The following is a 24,323-nucleotide window of genomic DNA, read 5'->3' as shown; positions in this document are numbered from 1 at the left end:
GGACTTATTTTGTGACTAGATTTTGCATCAGTCCAAGTTTTTTTTTCGGTGTAATTGCATTACTGGCCATGACTTCTACTGAAAACAAGTTTTATCTATAGACTTCTAAATAACATTCCAAGGTGAAATGGTATTAAATATTTTTTATGTTGACTTTTGTAGTGGACCGTAAATGGAATAATGATTTAAATAGTTAAATTAATATATTTTTAATTGAAATAAATTAAAATAGTACATATTTATTGGAATACCACACTCGACAAATAGTACATAGAATTTATTAATGAAAAAAATAATTATTTTATTAAAAAATTGTTTTATTCAAATATAAAATTTTAAAAAAGAATGCATTTGATTATTTTATCAAAATAAGAAATTTTGAAAATGAAGAAATTCAATTTCTTTATCCAAACACAAAATTTTGAAAATGAAGGAATTTAAATTGAGGTTTCTCCATCCAAACATCATACTCTAAAGAGGAAGTGATTTGATGGAAATGTGAGAAGTGAGGCAAGATTGTTTCACTAGTGAAGAAGATGAGAGCAAATGGAATAAGGGCAACACTACTACAAATAATGGCTTTAGCACCACTAAGTTAACATCGGTTTTATATAAAACTGAAGTTAACAAAAACATGGTGACAATCTTGTAAATAACACGAGTTTGTTGACATTGATTTTTCATAAAATCGATGTTAACACAATTTTGTTAACATCAATACTTTCCACGGCATTGGCTTCAAAGATGATTTAAAACCATCTTTAAATGTGTCAAAAACCATCATCAAAAACTTTTTTTCCAGTAGTGTAACAAAATGCGAAACCTAAATTTTCTTATGTTGAAAAAATTGTGGTCCCCATTGGCCTTGAAACCTTAAGCCCAAGAATACGACTTTAAACTTTTAATTAAGAAAAACTTGAAATTGCAACACGGGGTAGAAAGTAGGGAACACATGAAGCTTTCCTTTCATCAACACATGTTAGAAATTTCAATTAAGCAAGCAATGTTGGTTCTAATCAACGATTCGAGCATGAGGAAGTTAAACTTGTTTTCAAAGTTCATATGAGAAACAAGTCCACATATCATAGGGTTTGAATATCAATGCCAAGAAAATGAAAAGCTCCAATTTCAAAGAAAATATTTCATAGATGTTATATACATCTATTGATTTAATTGGTGTAAAAACTTTTTTTTACACTAATTTCTTTTACCATTGTAAAAAGTAGTTTCAAATTGGTTAAACTCACAAATGATGTAAAACTTCTTTAGTAAATTAGAAAATTGATAACATGTCTCATTTTACATTGATTATTTAACAATCAATTTAGAAAGTCCAACGTAAGACACTATTTTTATGAAAAGCCCAATGTACTAGTGTCACTATTAAAAAAAATGTTTTCCACGATCGTTTTGAAAGACTTTTTATGATGGTTTTCAACCGTCTTTGAAGTTATCATCGTGAAAAGTTAAGACTTTTCGTGATGGTTCTCAAACCGTCTTAGAGAGTCGATTTTCTAAGACATTTTTCTTCTTTGTCTTTGACATCGTCTTCTTCCTCTTTGTCTTTGTCAATATTTTCTTTCTTCTCCTCAGCAGCATCTTCCACTTCTACTTCCTGATTGTCAAATGCTCTATCTTTGTCAGCAACATTTGTGTCCTCGGATTTTGTAGCGACATCGTCCGAGGATGCGTCATTCTTGGGAATCTCTGATTTTGCATGATCCTTGTCTTGTAGGGAAGGCTTGGTGTCTTCTAGGGTTTCGGTGGCCATGTTTTCGGTGGGAAGGAGGAGAGAAATTGGGAACCCCAGTGGAGAGTGAAACGACATCGTTGAGGGTTTGGGAGATTGAGTGGAGGAGGTGAAGGGAGAAGGGGTTCATTGTGGAGGAGGTGGGTGTGAGAAGGAAGAACCAAATAAGGTAGTGGGGAAGTTGGAGAGTGATGTGCAAAAGAGTAGAGGGAGAGATACAAAAATTAAAAATACATTCACTTCTAAGATGATTTTTACACAACCGTCTTAGAATGATAGTCTTCGAAGATGGGAAAGCCATCCTAGAAGGCTAACATTCTAAGACGATTTTCACGAAATCATCATGAAATAATAGTTTCTAAGGCGGTTTCCGTAAAGCCTTATGTGTTGGAAAAACCCATATTTACAAAATTGTCACCATCTTATATACTAAGGTTGTTCTTAAGGAACCGTTGTCGTTTCGCCGTCATAAAAAATGCTTTTTCTAATAGTGTGTCAACAATTTATTCTTCTATCTCTCATGGTTTTATCTTCACTTGATCTCTATCAAGTCCTCAAAGTAGTAGTAAATATTTCTAGATTATCAAATAATCTAATAATCCACCAAGAAAGTAAGATTTCTCATACATGAAATTCTTGGACAAGACAAGCAAGGCAAACCATAGTCATCATCATCTGCTCTCTCAAGCCTAACATTCAGCTAGTACAACATCTCCTCTTGCAATTATTCCTACATCTCCTCCTTTATCTCCTTCTACAACCACACTCTTGTATCTACCCCTAGAATATCAGTAGATATATGTGAATACTTATAAATAGTTGCTTATTAATTATACCTTTGTAGATACAAACAGATGACAAAGGACTTACTCTTCCCACCCCATTGTAATCACCATCTTATCCATATCCAAAATTTAATCTATTTTCATTAGTTTATTATGTGTAGTTTGATAGAAACTTAGGAACAAATGATGCACAATTATAACATGTATATAACAACTAATAACAATCATAATATTGTTAGAGACATGTACTTGAATAGGAGATGAAATCCATCTTTAATATTTGCATTGGATAACAAACACTAAATGGGGGAGATACTACTTTCTGTTTGGATGCTAGGGTTTTCGCACAATGTTGTGTCACGATAAAAATTGTCTAATAGGGCAACAATTTAGACTCCTCATTTGGACACTTAGTGAGGCTTAACCCATCATAGGAGCATTCACATAATAAGCCCAAAACTAACATCCATTTATTAATATACCATATATTTTATTTACATAATTGATATTAACAATCTAATAATTAAACAATGTTAATCCACAAAATTCCAACAATATCCAACATGGATAACATTAATTAATTATTGGAGACAAATAATTATGAAAACAAAATATCAATTATGTCTAAAGAAATAATGAGCTATCAATAATGTAGAAAATTATATTCGATAGGGACAAACATTATACACACCTATAACCCACATTTCATACACAAGATGGATAAAGGAAAACATAATTAAATATGATGAATATGTAATCCCAAAAATTGGTCTCAAGCATCTCAATGATGCCATAAGAGATATGATATTAAAAGTGACATAAAAAAATCTCATATCTCATCAATAATTAAATGCACAATTTCAAACTCCCACTAACCCAAAACATCAAAAGACTTAACCAAACACAAGTGAGCAACAAGAAATTCTCAAAGCTCAATAGTTAAGCCTTTGGCTAGTGTATTTACCAAAATTCACTCTATAATAATGTGCTCAATTTGATTCTAGCTAGGACTCTATATAATTCTCTCTTCAACAAACATGCAAGTGCATATACTAGAAGAGCTATTATTATTTTAAGAGAAAAGCACAACAATAGCGTTGTTGCCATATACACAAGTGCCTACATATATTCTCGAGAATGTGAGAGCAGTAGAAACAACCACATAATTAGGCAAGTAGCCTTACAAAAGGACATACTCTATCACTAAAGTAGGAGTGATTGTAAGTGTCTACTTGACACTTTTCTAAGAAACATCTTCTCTTGCCATCATAAAACAAAAGCCAATTAAAGATTTTTGGTTGTCAAGGATACTTGCAAAAGCAATGATTTGAAGTTGATCAGAATTCGCACACAAAAGGCCCTGCAAGTCTATAGACCTTATATGGCTTTCTAATGACCCAAAACTGGGTTGCTTAAGTATCTATCTAAGGTATTTAATACCAAAGACAATATTGGGACAAGAACACAAACTGGACCCTACATTAGGTTATAAAAAACTGAAGCATTTGGGACATTATCTATATCAAGCATTTCTCTATCATTATGAAGATATTTGAGCTTAGATGATTTCTGTTCTTTCTAACAAGCACAATAAACAAGGAGTGAGGAGCCAAAATACCAATTGAATCATTTGATTCTTCTTTTATATTTTTTATACTATTTAAGAATGTTGCATGACCTATCACAAAAGGGATGCCTAAAATATCTTAAAGTGTCACTTAGGTCCTTCATCAAAGCAACTACTCAACATACAATTAGTCTTGGTCAAGAAAAAAACAATCAACTGATATCATTAACATATGAGACAAATCCACTCAATAAATTAATATCAAGAATTCGCTCCCATTATCTTTAGATATTAATATTTATGCCCATATCATTAAGCCTATATAATATTATGAAAAAAATAAGACATCTTCAAAAGGTAGACATGAGGAAATTAAAAAAGGAGCGTAACTATAATTATTCAAAAGCTGAAATTGGAAACAAATTTCTCCTAAAATGAAAAAAAACTAAGACATGTTCAAAAGGTAGATCCGATGAAACTATCCATAGCAATTTGGTACTCAACTTCACTTAACTTCATCTGGCTCTTGAGTTCCTTCCTTTTGATTTTTCTTCTTGAGAAAATAAAAATCACTTAGTTTATGTCCATACTTCTTGCAATACATGCAACTCACTTTAAATGAATTCTTGTTAGGCCCAAATACTATGTTGCATCCTCTACCTTCTTCTTGCCATAGTTAAGTTTGCCATCATTATCCTTTTTCTCATCCTTAGTACTAGATGTGGAAGCAACATATTTGCCTTTATAAGGTATAGCAACACGCCGAACAATGTGAGACTTACCCTTCTTCATAGACTCTTCCTCCTGAGTAACAATAGTGATGGTATCATCAATGGCCCATTCATGATTTTTGAGTGTTATAAGATGTCATTAGAACATCAAATTGAGATGGTAATGACTCTAGAATCTTCCAAATCAAGAAACCATCATCAATCTCTAGTTTCATGGATCACAATTTGCACTACAAAACAATAATAACATTACTTTAATATGCACTACAAAACAGGCCCAACATAGAAAATTTCTTATCCACTATGATCTTGCCTAAGGGTTCCAAACCACAATGAACAAGAAATATAACAAAGATATGATGTATAAACTCATGTCACACAAAAAAACTCAACACCAATAAGGTGCTAGAACAAAATTGACACAAGAAAAACCAAAATACATCATATCAAATGTAACAAAGATGTAATATACAAACTTATGCCACAAAAATCCTAGCACCAATAGGGTACCGGTACAAAATTGGCAAAAATAAAACCAAAATACATTGTATCAACACAAATCAAATTAATAACAATATGTCGATAAGGTATAATTATTATCAATACAATATTAAATACGAATAAAATCACGCTAATTACACAAATTTTGAACAAGTGTTCCCATGATAAGTGAGATGAAAATTATCTAAAATATTCACTACTAGAAAATAAGTCATTAACATCGATTCTAGAGAACATTCAACATCAATTTTGAACCTATATTGAAACGATTTTCATTACAAGTAGGTCATTTTTTACATCGGATATAAAAATCGATGTTGAAAATCATAATCTACATTGATTCTTCCCAAAATCGATGTTGTATAGCAGCAAAAACAACATCGGTTATACCAAAACCAATGTTGAAAGTACTATACAACATTGATTTTGCCCAAAATTGATGTAGAAAATAGCACTTTCTACATCGGTTTTTCCTATAATCGATGATGTATAGTCACTTTCTACATCGTTTAATTACATAACCGATTAGAATGCCATTTTTAAAAAAATGACCTATTTCTCTTTATTTCCCTCCTTGTAATTTTAAAAGACACAATAAAAGCTTAAACAAAAAATTTAATGCACTTCTATTAACAATATTTGGTTCTCCATTCATCTCTTTAGCTTAATATTTATATAGAAAACCTTAAAAGTTAACCTTATTTCATCCAAGTATAATTTACTAAGAACACATTGTCCATATTACATTGACCCCAAGAGCGAGTTGCTTACCAACCTAAACTAATTACATAAAAATGTCAAATTTCGAAATACCAAAAAAAAAGGAAAGAAAAAAAAAACATCAATGTTCAAAAAACCAAAGAGCAAAATGTTTACAAGAAAATCATTATCAATACTCTTTTGCTAAAGATGAATTACTAGAGTAAAATAAAAGCTTAAGACCAAAGTTCCAGTTTATAATCAATAACTAGTATATACTCACTTTGATAATTCTTAGTTTCATAAAATCACCTTCCAGATATGTTGCCATGCTTGACAAACTTCAACACTTGCATGAATGCATTTATATCCATCTAATAAAAAAGATACATTTAGTTTTAATATTATATATGAAGTTGTTTGTTGCTTCTCTAGTAAGTGTTTTGAGGGTCCTCTACACTAAACACCAACTCCTTGTAGATGGAGAAGAGGGTATTGTCTGAGGCATCAAACAAGAGTTTCTTCTCATTGGGAAGTGGTGGTGAGTTACAAGGAATATTAGAAAACTATTGAGAGAGAAAAAGGCAGGGATGAAGAGAAATAAAACAAGCATAGGAATAACTTTATTACTTAATCTATATTGAAATAGGATAAAGAAATGCTTTACCATATTCCTTAATTACTTTAGAAATCATTTCTCTAGAAAATCCCATGCAACAAAGTGGTCATGTACCTTGAATTAGCCATTCTTGCAAATGAACACATGTAGGGGAAGAGAATAGGACATTAGTAGCTACAAATGAATACATGTATGAATTCCACAAAATCTAAACAATAAAATATACATATACATGAAAAATAGTTTCGTATTGTTTCAGTTCATGAGGTTTTTTTTTGCATTGACTTGCAAGGATAGTTTATCATTTTGGTAATACATTCTTGCAGCTACATCCAGGGCACTAACAAGCCTTCTTCTTTTTGCATTCATCTATATTTGTAAAAATAATAATATGTTGTATGGTAACTACTACTACTACTACTACATGTTTATTGTCCTTGAGTTTCATCCAACAAGTGCAATGTTAACCACTGCTAATTGGACTTTTTGATTGCTTTACAGATTACTATAGGTTTAGTTTTGGTTGTGGACTTTGGACACGACAAAGAACTAGGGAAAAGAGTGAGTGCCATTTTGGTTGAATGAAACGGAAGGACAACACAAGGCAACACATAAAAGCCATAATATGTAAGAGATATAGAAGTTTATGGATTTTAAGAAATTTGCTACATGTCCAATAAAACGTGGTATATTTCGAAGTCGAATTTTAAAGAGTAAAGAGAAAATAAATATATTATTTTTAAATTAAAAGAATTATATATTTTAAAAATAAACAAAAGATTAAAAATATTGAGTTTGTGTTTTTACTTTTTGTATTTCTTTAATATTAAAAATATTTTTATCCTTTCTTTTTTATTAAACTTTAACTCCCAAATATATCATAAACAAAGAAAGGTTCTAAAATTAATTTGACTAATTAAGAGGAATCTGATATGAATGAGTATGAAAATGCTGGTGTGGTCGTGCTTTTATTTTTTCTCCTTTATTTAACCCATGATCTAAGGAGAACAAAATTCCATAGTCGTTAAGAACTAAATATATGTTGTTGGGTTACAAGTGTGAGATAAAGTCTCACATTGGGTAGAAGTGGAAAGGTTGAGCATCATATAAGTGAGGAGAAGACCCATAAACCTGAGCCTTAAGGTTTTGGGTTAGAGTGTGGTGTCAAGCTTCCTTATGTGGTGGCTCGTGGTCCACAGATGTACCCCTCGAATCTCTCCAACAATTGGTATCTGAGCCAATGGTTCAAGTTGGTGATCGACTCAGACGAGTATGCAAGTACCGTAGGTGGCCAAAATGGCTATACTTGTGGATGATAAAGACTTTCCCTAGAGGGGGAGGCTACCATGTGGAAGAGACTCACACTTGAGGGGGAGATATGTTAGAGTACAAGTTTGAGGTGAAGTCCCACATCAGGTAGAAGTGAAAGGTTGAGCACCATACAAGTGAGGAGAAGACCCATAAACCTAAGTCTTAAGGTTTTGGGTTAGAGTATGGTGTCAGGCCTCCTTATGTGGTGACTCGTGGTCCACAGGTGTACCCCTCAAATCTCCCTAACAATTGGTATCAGAGCTAGATGGTTCGACTTGGTGACTGACTCAGACGAGTAAGATGGCGGTGATGGATCTCGGCCTTGGGAATCCCTTGTATTGAAAGTCTTCCTGGCGGTGAGTCCAGGCAGCGTGTCCCGTAGATGGAGCGGCGGTGCAAGTACCATAGGTGGCCAGAATGGCTATACTTGTGGATGATAAAGACTTTCCCTAGAGGGGGAGGCTACCATGTGGAAGAGACTCACACTTGAGGGGGAGATATGTTAGAGTACAAGTGTGAGGTGAAGTTCCACATCAGGTAGAAGTGGAAAGGTTGAATACCATATAAGTGAGGAGAAGACCCATAAACCTGAGCCTTAAGGTTTTGGGTTAGAGTGTGGTGTCAGACTTCCTTATGTGGTGGCTCATGGTCCACAGGTATACCCTTCGAATCTCTCCAACAATTGGTATTAGAGCCAATGGTTCAAGTTGGTGACCGGCTCACACTTGAGGGGGAGATGTGTCGGGTTACAAGTGTGAGATGAAGTCCCACATCGGGTAGAAGTAAAAAGGTTGAGCACCATATAAGTGAGGAGAAGACCCATAAACCTAATCTCCCCAAAATATGCTAATTTTGATTTTTAACCAAAAAAACAAAAGTAGCTCCTATCAACTTGTTCCGACCTAGGATAATAAGCTCATGAGTTTAGTCTTACTTCACCATCAAGAAACGAAAGAAGACTTCCATCTCCAAATTTTACTCAGACATAACTCGCTTCTTTTTGGGTGTGAAGCAGTGTCAAACTAAACTACCCAACAAGCATTAGCTCTCCCTGAAAAGGAGGTGATCTAGCTGCACCTTCCAGTATGACTACCTTGTTACAACTTCACTCTAGTCACTAGCCCTGCCTTAGCTAATTAGATTTTCAAATTGCAATTCCACATTTCAGTTGGTGGAGTTAAGGAACAGAGACAAAATGCATAGCAATTTTTGTAATGCATCACACACTAATTGTCATTTTCTTAATTGGGTTTCTCTCTTTTTAGTAAATAACTTCTTAAATATTTCGTTGGTTGAAGACCACATTTTAAGTGAAGTAATTTTCTGTAAAAAAAAAAAAGTGAAGCAATTTCTTAAAGATATTAATTATTGATTATTAGAACAAATTAGTGATAGTAAGATACACACACACACACACACATATTAACAAAGTAACAACACAAAGAGAGAAGGAAAGCTTGTTTTAGCACCTGAATGAAAGAAAGCTGGGTCAAGACATTTGAATGAACTGAGGGGAATGGGGTTGTGCCTTCCATGTTGAAGTTGCTTTTCACATAACTCCTTTATTCCTTTGTGCTCAGCCATTGGCTCTTGCAAATAATCATAAAAACAATATGGATTTGGAACTATATCGTATAATATTTGGCTACCACATACAAAGCAAAATCAAAATCCAAAACTACAACATCACCTAAAATGGGGTCGTGAACATTATGATCCTCTCATCCCCACAACTAGCCCATAACCCATCTATGAAGCATTTAGATCAAAGAATGCATGAGAAGAGAGAGTTGAGTCTGAGGTTCAAGTTCTTTTCCATAGTAATTTCACCAACAAATTCCATGCTTTTAGGAATAAAAGTTGATCAAATTTAGCTTTTGAATCTTAAAGGGTGATAGTTGATGATGCTTGGCCTTATCCTTACTCTCAATCTTGCTTTTTTTAATACTACCTTGTGATCACACTCAATGTAATTCACCAAGTTAATTGGTACATTTAACTTATATAATTGGCTTTAACCTCTGCACATGCTTTATGAAAAAAGAAAAGAATTGGACATTGCACTATAAAACATTTCACTACATTATGAAAGAAGAAAAGAACTAAACATTGTATAAAGTTAGAAGAAAGAAAACCTCATTTATTACTCTATTAAGAAGTCATCACATCAAAAAATCATGTAATGCATCAAATTAGATAATAAAAAACCACATAAGTCTTTTAGTTCTTACATATTCCACACACTGACATGCATATTACCTTAGCCTTAAAACTCCACATGAGTTTGACTGTTGAGACATCCCTTAATCTGTCAAATAGAGCACACATCTTGGTAAAGAAATAATGGACATAAAACAAAGATGGAAGAGGATAAGGATTGAAACAATGGTTGGTGATGATATGAACTGCATAACCAAATCTAACTTATTTATCGACAATAATTGGCAAAAAATGCAGTGAAATTTGGCACCAAAGTTGACATTCAAATTCAAATTAGGATGAAGATCATTGCTTGAGGTACACATGTCTAAAGCAACACTCAAATTTTTATGTACTACACTCATACCTTTGCACTTAGAAAAGAGTAGTTCATGCAAAGGAGTCATTTACCAAAAGTTCAATTAAATCATTTATCATTTATAAAAATTGAAGCAATGTACAAATGAGAAGAATAAAAGAAAAATGAAGCTATGAAAAATGCAAAAGATTTAGCGCAATTGAAATGAAGCGAAGGTAAACTCATTCTAACTTGAACCCTTTTCGTTCTTTTTTATTTGCCTTTCATGGGAGAAACTTGCTTCCATATGTGCAGATCCAAGCCCTAACTAGTTATTTGAGTAACTTATTATCTTTTCTTTTCAATTTGGCTTCAAAAAAAAAATTAGGGTTTATTTGTCGATGATTATAGAGTACTCTACGTGTAGGAGAAGGATAAATAAAAAACACAATAAACATAAAATTGGGTTGAAGATGTGTTTTCTTGTTAATAATAATAACTACTGATTTAATTGAGCATCTGCTTAAACTTCTGCCAGAAGTTCAAAAAATAGAAGATAAATTAACTACCTTAGAAACTTTTTTCAAGTAGTGGCTTTAGCCTTGGGCTTGTGATTCTCAAAATCGGAGCAATCCCTATTGTGTTCATCCTCTTTGTAGTTCTTTTCGACGAGCTCCAGTGGCTTGTGACAAAAGAGCGTCAACTGGACCAGTCGCAGGCAAACACTATGGTGTGGCGGTTCAGTAGTGACATTGTAGGAGGGACTGAGCTGAGTGACGGTGGCATCCATCTTGATGGAATTGAATTAAATTGATGAGATCTATGAGATAGGGTTTTGGGATTTGGGGTTAAAGGAAAAAAAGAGTGTGATTTTGAGAGTTGAAGATTGACAACATTGGTTTTTCAAAATATTGATGTTAAAGGATCAATCACAACATTGGTTTTTCAAAATATTGATGTTAAAGGATCAATCACAACATCTGTTTTTAATAAAATTGATGTCAACTGAGCACTAATAACATCAATTTCATAATAAGCGATGTTAAACTATTACTAACAACATTGATTACCGATGTTAAGGATGATATTTTATTTACAAAAATTCCATTGCACATTTTTTAAAGTTGATTTTCTTAAAACCAATGTTAAATAGATGATGTTAAAAACATATTTTGTAGTAGTGATTAGACACAAATAAATCATATTCATTTCACAAATTTTATCATAATTGTGTCCCACCATAGGTGAGATAACAATTATTCAAAAAATTATAAAAATTGTATTAATTACTCAAATTTTATACAATTGCTCCTACTATAGGTGAGATGACAATTATCCAAAATATTAAACACAAACAAATAATTTAAATTACATAAATTTTATATAATTGTTCCCACCATAGGTGAGAGGAGAATTATTCAAAATGTTAAACACCATGCTTGCAAGAAAATTAAAAAATAGCATTAAGCATGAAATGTATAAAAAAGCATACAAAATGACAAATATTAATTTCACAATGCCCAATAATAATTTCTCAAACAAATGCCTTAACAGAAGGAGCACATTGCAATCAAATTTATTTAATATTTTTATAATTATGCACATAATCTTTAGGCAGAAAATATGAGCACAATATTAGACCACACAAAGTACTCTCAAATAAATCAAAAGAAAATATTTTAAAGTATCAAATAAGTGCCTAAAATTTAATTTCTCAATCACGATACTTTGAGAAAGAGAAGTTATATATTTATGATATAAAATATCCACAAAATATTTTAGCTCCAAATTTTGAAAATATGTATTTAAAGATCATGATATTCTACAAAAATTAATTATTTTATAAAAGGATTATGATTTTCGATATCTGATGATCGTATCCTATCTTAATAAATAAAAAAAGATATTGATATAAAGATATTGACAAATCTTGATAAAAAAAAAAGAAAAAAACAACAAGATACCAAAGAATTAAAAAGAAAAATTCAAAGATGAATTATCATGATGCCAATGATTCAAGCGCCAAAAAATTGTCATGTTTCAAAGAATTGCAAAAAAAAAAAAAAGAACATATGTTACCATCAAAACTTAAAGAAAAAAGATATTGACTTCTTCAATTAACTAAAAACAGTCAAATATCAAACAAAAGGAAATGAAAACAATAAACTAGTATCAAAATCAATTTACAAAGCGGAGTGAAATATGTATACAATTGGAATCAACAATTCTTGATGCGTGAACAATGCCATGCGCATGCCAAACAAAATTAGGTGGAGGTTAAGCGATTGGTTTTAAGATTAATTTTATAAGAATTTTAATGTTATTACAGCACAAAACAACCATAATATAGTTAGTGAGGTAGATTTAAAGAAGAGATGAAATTCGTCTTTAATAACTCGATTGAATCCCAAACACTAAATGAGAGAAATACTACTCTCTGTTTGGTGGATAGAGTTTTCACACAATGTTGTGAGCTATAATAAAAATTATCTAATGAGACAACAATTTTAAAACACCATACGAGAGCAGAGATCCTTCGTCTGGACATCGAGTGAGACCCTACCCATCATAGGAAAACTTGTAAGATCAGGCAAAAACTAATATCCATTAATTAACATATCATATATTTTATTTACATAATTGATATTAATAATCATATATTTAATGTAATAATTATACAACGGTTAATCCATAAAATTTCAAGATAGTTTGTATTTTTCAACTTCATCTTTTTTTTAGCTACAAGCTTTTGCTTTAATTTTAATATATATCAAAAACCATGATTAAGACACATATGCAAATTGTATGAAGTTTGACTCGTTAAAGTTATCATTGATCGTTATCATAGCTACACGATGCGCATATGGTGGTGAATATTAATATATTACGCGATTGGTGTCATGCATGATTAACAAAAAAGAGTGCCAACCATTGTTCATGACATGCACCCTTACCTTCACCATACACTATAAAAAGTTTGTCTAGAAAAGGACGACTAATGTAACATTATTAAATCCAGTAATTTAACTTCAATCACCAAATCTAAGAATACTTAGCATTATAGCTATAATCGTACGCCCATCCAAATGTGATAAAATTAATGATCAGCCACGCACCACGAGTCCAAATCATTCAATTTTATGTCCTTAGTTAGTTACACACATACGTTGATAATTATATATTAGATCACTTCTAGGTTTGTTTTCTTAATATTCTGACACACTATTTAACTCATCGGGATCGTGATGCTTGAGCCATCTTGTAAGGAAAAAAGTATTTGTTTTTTTTTTATAAAAAAAAAGAATATCTCTCACAGACTCACAAGTCACACCCACTGAAACCTGAAGCCGAGAGAGAAACCAACATGCTGGGTTCCGTATCTCGTTCTCATCGACTCATTGCATTAAATTTCCCTCCTTTTATTCTTTTAAAGTTTTTCTTTTTTTTTAAAAAAAAAAAAGAGAAAGTCTTGTCATGTGCTGAGATGCCTTCAATCATTTAACATCAAACCGATAAATGAAATTTCTGACAAGTTTATGAATTGTCTCGGAATGAGAGAATTCTTCCCCTTTAGCTAGCTTTTTAATTTATTTAATCTCACTATTTTTTAATTAGTCAAATTTGAACATAAAAATATAAAATAAATTAATTTTTAAAAGATAAAAATTAAAATTTAATCTATGAATAAATAAAAAGAATAATAAATTAATTTTGTAGATAATTTAATAATAAATTAATTTTTAAGTTTTATAATTTAATGTCAAATTAATCATAAAAAATATAACATATCATAAAATTAGTTCTTAAATATTATAATTTATATTAATAATAAATTAATCTTATAAATTTAATAATAAAATTAATTTATTTCATTTTTTACTTATTTAAAAATTAAATTTATATTTTTCATTTTCTACCATCAAAGACAAATTTGCCTATATTTTTTTTTTCATTGTCACCACTGCTATGTGGGATCGATGTTTAGGAAGAATGAGAATTGGCATTCAGGTGGAACCACGTGCTCATTGAGTGACAGCCTGATAGGTCGCCATAGGATGTAACTACACATAAAGAAATTATAATATATCCTCAAATAATATATTCTCATGAATTTTTCTAATAGTTTTAATTCAATTTACCATTTTAATTTTTTATTTAATCATTCTTATAATTTAAAACTATTTATCTATTAAAATGATTAATTTATATTTTTCTGTGACCAAGCTTGAGAGTTTTTTAAAAGTTGATGACATTAGATCAATAAAGAACCAAAACTAGCGGTGCCACTGCCACTAATGTGAAAAATATCGAACGATGTTGCTGTTGCCATGTAGCCATGACCGTAAGTAATGGTACACAATGTGGAGAAAATTATATGAAGTGGATCGAGTGAATGACCAAAGGACATGAGTGACGAGAATCATGGGATATATACTCTTTAAGAGTAAATCTTATTTACTCCTCATCCTCTCCAAAATTATCCTCCCCTTCTCACTATGTACAGGCTTAAATATATTTTTCTTTTAAAATTTAGTATTTTTTTATTTTAGTCTTTTGTAAAATATATTTGTTTTATTTTTCATTTTTAAGATGTTTTAGATAGTATTTTTTTCATTGTTCAAAATACTTTTTTTATTTAAAGTATTATCTAAAATATTTGAAAGATGAGCAAGATGTATTAAGTTATATATATATATATATATATATATATATATATATATATATATATATATATATATATATATATATATATATATGTCTGTGTAAAAGAATGATCAAGTTATTTTAATAATAAATTTTCATGAATCATTTTTTTTTTGAAATTTAATTGTTAACAATGAGATTTTAAGAAAATCAATCATTAAATTTAATAGTTAACCATTATATTAAATTTATGTTTTCATCTTTCAAAGATTAATTTATTACTTAATAATCAAAGACAAATTTGACTATATTTTTTGCTTAAATAGTTAAATGTATTTTTGGTCTCTATAATATAATATGTATTTTTTTTCATTTTTGTCTTTACAAATATTTTTTTTCATTTTAGTTCTTATAAAATATTTTTACTTCGTTTTTAATCCCTAAAATGCTTTGAATATAAGTATTCATTCTGACTATAGGCACGAAGCCTTAGAGACTGCAACAATGAGTCGACCAGTAAAAGTGGACGCATTATATCAGTAACTACAAAAAAACAACATGCCCTGTGATAAATGAAACATTTTATTATAGGAGCCAACTTCATTTATTGACACCTCCTCCATTGATAAAACTCAGTGTTAAGATTTGGTTGTATTTTTTTGCCATTTAGTTTTTGTGCTATCAGCTCTGTCCTTTGATGCAAAAATTGGAACTTTGGTGCATTACTTACTAGATTGTATATAAATGACCCAAGAAATTTTTTAGTTCAGTGCTGCATTCTAAAGCTTATTTAATTAGAGGGATTGGGATTCACGGCAGTCAGGGAATTTTCCCATATTCAGGCATTTGGCTAATCGCAACCATTGTATGAAGATCAGACCAATTATATTTTATCTCCACCAATCTAATTTAAATTAAGTATTCGAGACATGAACCATCCGATCTTTGATCTTCGATCTTCATCTCACAGTTCAGGTTCATGAATGCAAGGACTGCATTTCCAGAGGCACCCTTTGGAAATCTTGTTCCGATGGTCAACAGAGGCTTTTATCATGAAAACATTGTATATTATTTAGCACCTAAAGCTTATTAATTTGCATAATGAATCAAACAAATGGTATTCATTACATTCAGATGGTTAGTGGCAGCATACACCTCCTTGATAGGAACTATGGAACAAGCAGTTTTCCTCACATGTCTCCAAATGTTACTGTGATTTTTTTTTAAACTACATGATGAGCATAATAACCTTTATCTATGATGCCATCTCATACGAGTTTAAAATAATTAAGGACTTACCTTGTTTTTTTGGTGGGCTGATCTAAAATGTCTACGAAACATGAAACATGCAGTGATAAGTATTATCAATATAAATGGGTTTTCATAAAAATAAAAAAAACACTAGAAGAACGAAATACCCAATCTGCTCCTTTAATATCAATAACATTTGGCAGTACATTTTTTACTAAGTAAAACTAAAAAAACTTAATCTTAAACATTCAATTCACCCTGTATTTCATGTGGTAGTGCTTTGTGCTCCCTCACTAAAACAAGATTCTGCTATACATGCCATTGGGGGATTTCATCCAGTTCTCCATCAATCTGAAAATTTTAGTAGCTTGATGCGTAAGGGGGTGATGCCATTTACATCGATTCATTTAGTCAAAAAGAAAAATAAAATTAGCCCAACAGGTGCTCGTGAATTTGCCTGATTGAGCAGTTATTGTCATGTGTAGAGAAGAAAGAGGTTGTTATCTTATGGTGGGCAAAGGTAGTGGTTTGATGGCAAAGGCAGTTACAGAATATCAACTACAAGGATATTAGTGAGTGAATCTGTAGCACATGTGACATGCTGAATTTGGAAGCACGGGAAGTGTAGATGTAAGACTAAGATATGTAACCAATATTTGGAAGCATAGGAAGCTCTTATGTAAAACTAACATATGTAACCTGCAAACATGGATACTGTGAAGTGTGTACCATGTTCTCATGGATCGGTTTTAATTTGTGTTTCAGCACAAATTTTCTATGTACCATTTTCTGCACAAATTTAATTTCTGTGTTCCATGTTCTGTTTTTCTATATAGCAGACAAATTTTACATATTGACACACATGCTGCCCTTTAGAGTATCTAGATCCTTGTATAGCATCTGCCAGTCAACCAACCCTATATAAAGATTGGAAAATTAATATCCAACAGACTTTCATGTATTTATCACATTATAACCAAAAAGGCCAAATATTTTAAGATACTAAACTAAAAGGAAAACAGTATTCAAAATAGCAGTCACTCAATCATATACGGCATTCAAATTTGTCATGCGCAACAAAAGAAAAAGCAATCTGCCCTATGTTTCATCAAGCATCAGAAATCATAAGGATTATTGTCCTTGTACAATATTGAAGAAGTAACAAATTCCTAACCAGTACAGGAATAGCATGCAAAATTAATAAGACAGTAAAAAACTTAGATCTTGTTGAAATTCTTAGTTCCATGTTAACTTGCATTCTCACCTGCAGCTTAATTCCCAAGTTGTTGCTACATTAAAATGATGTTTTCCACTAATTTATAAAAAAGTTGTTTGGCTTATGCATATTCGTTTCACCAATGAACAACTAAGCCAAGAAACAAATAATAACAGTGGCAATTAAAGGCATAGCTTCAATTAAAAGCTATGACCTTGGATGGAGTATCAAACCACTTTAAAAAATCATACATACCATGATCTCTAGTTACCAATAACACAAATCATTTCTTGCAAAAAATTGGAATAAAATTCAACTTTGAAATACGTTGCACATAATATATAATAACTCTGGCTGCTACAACCACAAAGAAATAAGTTTGGAAAATAATTAATCAGTGATTTCCTAGATCCTCGAAGAAGCACAAGAGAACCCTACAATACTAAATGACTACCCACATAAATAAACCTAATGTGAGCAATCTTTCCCCAGTCTTCGCCTTCTGGTTTTTGGCAGCGCTCTTTGAGCAACGGACAGTTGCCCAAGATTTTAAGAGTTGAAATGGATTTGGGCAGACCCTCCTCTGGTAAGCATTGGAGGCTTGGGCAGTCAAAAAGAATCAATTCCTTGAGAGAGGAAAGGTTGCAGATACCCTTGTAATCCAGCCTTTTAAGATTTAGACTATTATAGATGCATAGAGATGTAAGAGAAAGTGGCAGCAAACCTTCATCAGGGAAAGACTCCATGTCGAGTCCAATACCCAAGGTTTCCAGAGAGAGATTGCCTCCCAAAGCTTCTTTTAGAGACATGATAAGTTTGGAGCACTTATCAATATACATCTTTTTTAGATTTGATGGCAAACCTCGGTTAGGAAACGACTCAAATTTTGGACAATCATCTATCTGTATCACATCAAGATATGGAAGGAGGGCGTGCATGCGTTCAGGTAATGCTTCAAATTGAGCGCACTCACTGATTACAAGATCCTTGAGATGATTATGAGCAAGTCCCTGTGAAATCACATGTAGATTACGACACCCCCGGAGAAAAAGGTACTCTAGCTTTGGGAAGAAATCTAGTGGAAAGGTTGTTAGAGAGTCGCAGCCATTGATGATACTCAATGATACAAGGAAATTGTAGCAACCAGTCATTGGAATATTCATATTCAGGCAATTATAAATATACAAGTACTCCAGAGAAGTAACAAATGTGATGTGTCCTATCCTTTCCAGCATTGATGCTTCCATGATGTATCCGCAGATGGTGAGCTTTTTCAAAGTAGTTGGATGAAAATCAAATTGCAGCTTTCCACACTCCTTTAAATTTAATTCACGAATTTCTGTAGAGATGGGAGAAGAAGCCACAAGTTGTTCACAGTGTTCAATATCTAGTCTCTTTAAATGAAGAAGTTGCTCTGGCAGGTGCCCTTTCAGCTTGGGACATCTCTTAATAGAAAGACGTTGAAGACGAGGAAAAGCACCTGTAACGGCTTGACATTCCCATTTTTCCCATTCTTTCATGGCGGAGAACTTCAACGTTTCCAAAGATGTAAATGAAGAAGAGTTATTCCCATAAAAATCAGCATCAATACTCACTATCCCATCAAGCCTTTTAATCACCAGATCCTTCAGAAATGGCAAAAGTCCAAAGCGAGGCAAACACAGGCAATATTTACAGTCGGTCAACCTTAAAGACACCACATTTGATAATGAATTATCAGATAGCCAAGATGGAAATTTTGTACCACCATAGTGTCCAATTGACAACTTCTCCAAGTGTTTGGAAGGTTGTAGATTCTGAATTACAATTTCATCCCTTTCTTTAATTGAATCATCGGGGTTCTGGTCCCTAACCCATTTTAAGTCTATCTCCACAAGGTGTATTTTGTTTTTCAAATCCACTGCCAATGCATCCGAGGGATTCTCAATGTTCTGTAGCTCCCCAATTGATATCCTTCCATGAAGATTGAGTTCTCCTAGCTGATGAATACCAAACTCCCTACTTTTGCCAACATCAAATGAACTCATCAATACATGAAGATTCTTCAGTTTTCCCAACTGCTCGGGCACCTTTCTCACTTCAGTTTTTATTAATTCAAGGCGACGCAAATTGGTGAGTTTATGGAAATTTGTGGGAAATTCCTTCATATGTGAACAACCATTCAGCTTCAGTATTTGCAAGTTGTAGAGTGAACATGTTGATTCAGGTAGTTTTTTTATGTTTGTATTGGATAGGTCTAACGAATGTAGATGTTTTAGATTTCCTACTGAGTCAGGCACCTCTTTAAGTTCAGAACAACCAAGCAGAGATAAAACCCGTAAGAACTTAAATTTGGAGAACAATTGATGTATTGACATCTTGCAATACCAACTATAGTAAAGAAAATCCATACTCTTACTTGTTGGCATAAATGTACGAAACCTTTCAACATCATGTAAACTCCCAAGCTCCTCATCATAACAATAGATGTCGTTGGTTTCAAATGAAAAATGACGAGCTGTTTTTGGAATACTTTTTGCTTGATCATCTTCCAACCTGAAATAGATGTCCCCACCAACATACTTTGCCAAATCATTGAGAAGGTCATGCATGACAAAATAAGTCTTGTTTCTGATCCTAGAACTTGTTAAGAAAAATATTGGTGATAGATCATTGATGCTTGATTGTTGAAAGAAGGATCTTGATAATAGATCATTGAAGTACTGTTCACCAACTTCTTCTGGACTCTTACTCTGTTGATGACATTGTAGAAAATTTTCAGCCATCCACAACTGAATTAAACACTCCTTGTCAAACTCATAATCTTTGGGAAATAAGGCACAGTAAGCAAAACATCTCTTGAGATGGGAAGGGAGGTGGTGATAGCTCAGTGCTAAAGCAGGGACAATTTCACTGTCCTCTTCTGAAAATTCCCATATCTTGCTTTTTAATATGCTTTCCCATTCTAAAATAGATGTTTTTCTGTGCAATAGACTTCCAATTGTTTTCAAGGCTAGAGGCAGTCCCTTGCATTTTTCAACTATCTTCATGCCAATCTCCTTAAAGTCTGGATTTGATTGAGCATTATCATCTTGGAATGCATGTTTATTAAACAACCGCCAACAGTGATCTTTTTCTAATTGCTCTAGGTGATGTTCTTTTGACTGCATTGTAGAAGCAACTTTCTTACTGCGTGTTGTGACAAGGATCCTACTTCCTTGAGCCCCACAATCAAGAGGTCTCTGAACAGTTTCCCATTTATGTCGGTTTTCATTCCATACGTCATCCAAAACAAGAAGGAATTTGTTTCCTGTCAATTTTTCTTTCAGTCTTCCATGAACCATTTCTAGCTCTCTACTATCATCAACTGATTTAGTAATTGTGTCAAGAATTGTTCTTGTTACCTTGAAAACATCAAATTCATTTGAAACACAAACCCAAGCTTTGATATCGAATTTACCCTCTATCCTTGGGTCATTATATACATGTTGGGCAAGCGTGGTCTTACCCACACCGCCCATGCCTACAATAGAAAGTACTGAGAGCTGGTTACAGTCTTCAGTGTCAGATCTTAGCCAGTTAAGGATCATTTCTTTGTCATCATCTCTGCCATAAATAACACTTTCACTCAGCAAAGATGTAGATGGCAATTTTTGTGACACTTCACTACCCGATCCAGATCCATAATCAACACCACTAGCATTTTTCAAGCCTAGATCACCCTTTTGGCTTGAGAGAAATTCTAGGCTGTCAAGGACTTGTTCAATCCGTGATTTAATTTCCTTGTTAAAGGAACTGGCATGAGAAGTTTTGAAGAAATTTGGTACCTTGCAAGAACAGCCTGTAGAGGTTTGAGATTCAGATTCAGCTTCCACTTGGCATTTGGAGATTTCATATTGTATCTCATCCAAGACATCCTCGGCATCAAGCACAACATTTTTTACCTTAAGAAGCCAGTTTCTGACATGTGGATCTCTGAACTGCTTTTGTTCTGCATCATCAGCCAGAGCCTGGATGGAGTGCAGCTTGATTTCCATCTTGCTCAGCAGCTTCTCATCGAGTTTTCTTCCATGAAAGAAGTCCAGAACTTGAGGAGAAGTAAGCTTCTCAAACGCAACCTGAAGGAAAGCCGAAAGAAGAGCACCACCAACCAATTCTGCAGCCATAGGAGAAAGAAGAGTGGAGTGGATGAATGGAAATGAGTGATTTGAAGTGCGGCTTAACGCCAACTCAGTGCAGTGCAATGAAGGGTCAATATTCTGATGAAATGAGTAGCAATAAGCTATTTTATGAATGATGGCTTTTCTTTATGGATGGAGAACATTTTTTTTTTAATGGTCAGTCAACCAATAACTTTTGAGTCTTGCCGACAACACACCATGATAAAAAAAAAATTCTTACTTCTTAAATATCTGTCCTGTGGATTTTCAAAGAATAAATGAATAAATAAACCATTTGTTAATCTAAATGACTTAATTATCAATTTGATTTTTAAATTATTTTAAATGGTTTAATTAAGTTCTCAAATTTTTAAAAAATTTATTTTGATCATTCTTGAAAATAAATTAATTCGATCTTAAATTTTCAAGTACTTAGATGATTATATTAAACCAATTAAAATAATTTGAAAATTAAGTTGATTTATTTATAAAATTTGAGAATTAAATTCAATCTTTTAAAAATTTAAGAATTAAATTAAATCTTCTAAAAAAATTTGAGAATCAAATTAAACAATTTAAATTAACGTGATGATGAAATTGATAATTAAGCTTATGTAAATTGATATCTTTCTCACTGTTCAAACTGCTTGGATATCCTTTTATCTTCATTATTACCTGGCCTTATTTTTTTTTAATGCATTGCTATTAATCGCTTAACATTCTAATATGAGCATCTAATCTAACTAGTTTTTGGCATGGCTTATGCCTTCATCCATTATGGTAGCTATAGTAATTTCACTTTGTCGTGTTAGAATATCCACAATAGAGATCTCATTTCTTGGATTTTAACAATTTTTTTTTGTGGATCCTACATGCTACATTTGCTCTTAAGATCTCTATAACTTTTTTTACTGCAACAATGATCTCACCGAGAATCTTAAATTGAGTCTCACATATATCCACATGTTTACAATTTTATATTTACATATTTTTCTTTTAAAATAATAATTCATTTGTATTTTTACTTTGAAATAATAAATATACCAAAAATATATATTTTTGAAGCATAACTTTTTTCCAAAAAATTATAAAAATAAAAATGAAAAAATAAATTACAATAATTTAATGTTGACAATAAATTTAAAATTAAGAAAAACATATAACTAAATTTAAAATTAAGAAAAATACATAACAATAACAATTTAAAATAAATTTTCATTTTCATATTTTTTCATGTCCGGAACAAGCCCAAATGTGTTCCACCAAATTTTCTTTTGATGCATATGTGTTTTCCTTTTCAGATATCTTTCAAAATTAGAATGATGTCCATTAGATACTAGAATGACAAACATGTCATTGTCTAGATGATCATAAGAATACTCAAAGTTACCATCATCATATGTGTGTCATTCATCCTCAACAATTATATTATGTAATATGATGCATGCTTACAATATTTCCATCTTCCAAGCACATGATGCGCCACATGTAATTGTGAATCAAGATTGGAGCACCCTAAAAGTCTGATCAACATCATTTCAAGCTGATTCTTGTTGTTGGGCGATAATTGCCTCTTATCTCCTAGCAGCATTGGGATAGTCTTCACAAACATAGCTCACTCAGGATATATTTCATCTACTACATAGTAACTCATATTATGTTGGGTTCCATTAATCATATTGCATTACTAGGGTCTCTCCTTGCAAAATGTCATTAAACAAATGAGATTGGTTTAAGACACTAATGTCATTATTTGCACCTGGAACACCAAAAAATGCATGTCAAATCCATAAAGTCATGTGATGTAGTTGCTTCAAGCATAATTGTAGGCTTACCATGATCACCTCAAGTAAATTGACCTTTCCAAGCTACAAGACAATTTTTTCATTCTCAGTGCATACAATCAACTAAACCTAACATATCTAGAAAGCCATGTGCCTCCCCCATTTGTAGTAGGTATTGAGTGTTGTTGTTATTAGGTCTTCTCAAGTACTCAATCCCAAAATTTTGGTTCACACCTCTTACAAATGTCTCTAAGCATTCTCGTGCAGTAGTTTCACCAATTTGAACATAGTAATCTACATTGTTAGCAGGCGATTTGTATGCCAATACACAAATAGTGATAGTGCATTTCTGCAATGGTGAAAGACTCATTATATCAGCTACATCAAATCTTGTTTGGAAGTACTCATCATGATTTCCCAACGCATCTACAATCCAAAGGAACAAATGCCTTCACATTGGAAACCTTCACCAAAATTGAATGTCTATGTATATTGGATTTTTAGCTAATTAACTAGTCAATGAATAGTCATTGATGTCTTTCTTCATGACATCTATCGATCACTTTTTTTTACGTGTTTGTCTACTAGAATTTACATACTAGAATTTCCATATTCACATTGTTTTCGCCTCTCAATCATTTTCCTTATCCTCTTTTTCACTATTGTTCTTGCAAGGCAATGAATTCAACATCCTCGAAAGAAGTTTCCTACAACTTTTGCTTCACTCTTCCTTTTTGCTGTCTTTTTTCCAATGGGGCAGATTGATGGTGTTAAGTAGGGGTGAAAATAGGTCAAGCCAAACTAGGCTTTGGCAGGCCTAAGCCTGGCC

General features: G+C 32.4%; 1 protein-coding gene across 1 annotated transcript; it reads right to left on the bottom strand.

Moving 5' to 3' along the window:
* Positions 1-17,798: 17,798 nt before the first annotated feature.
* Positions 17,799-21,828, bottom strand: LOC114416936 (putative disease resistance RPP13-like protein 1). Its single transcript, XM_028381977.1, has one exon. It carries the CDS (start codon positions 21,714-21,716, stop codon positions 18,006-18,008), a length of 3,711 nt encoding a protein of 1,236 aa, XP_028237778.1. The 5' UTR covers positions 21,717-21,828; the 3' UTR covers positions 17,799-18,005.
* Between the last annotated feature and the right edge of the window lie 2,495 nt (positions 21,829-24,323).

The sequence above is a fragment of the Glycine soja genome, chromosome 6 (genome assembly GCF_004193775.1).
Source record: "Glycine soja cultivar W05 chromosome 6, ASM419377v2, whole genome shotgun sequence".
Lineage (NCBI taxonomy): Eukaryota > Viridiplantae > Streptophyta > Magnoliopsida > Fabales > Fabaceae > Glycine > Glycine soja.
The sequence above is the reverse complement of the archived record's forward strand: the minus strand, read 5'-3'. Positions and strand labels throughout refer to the sequence as shown.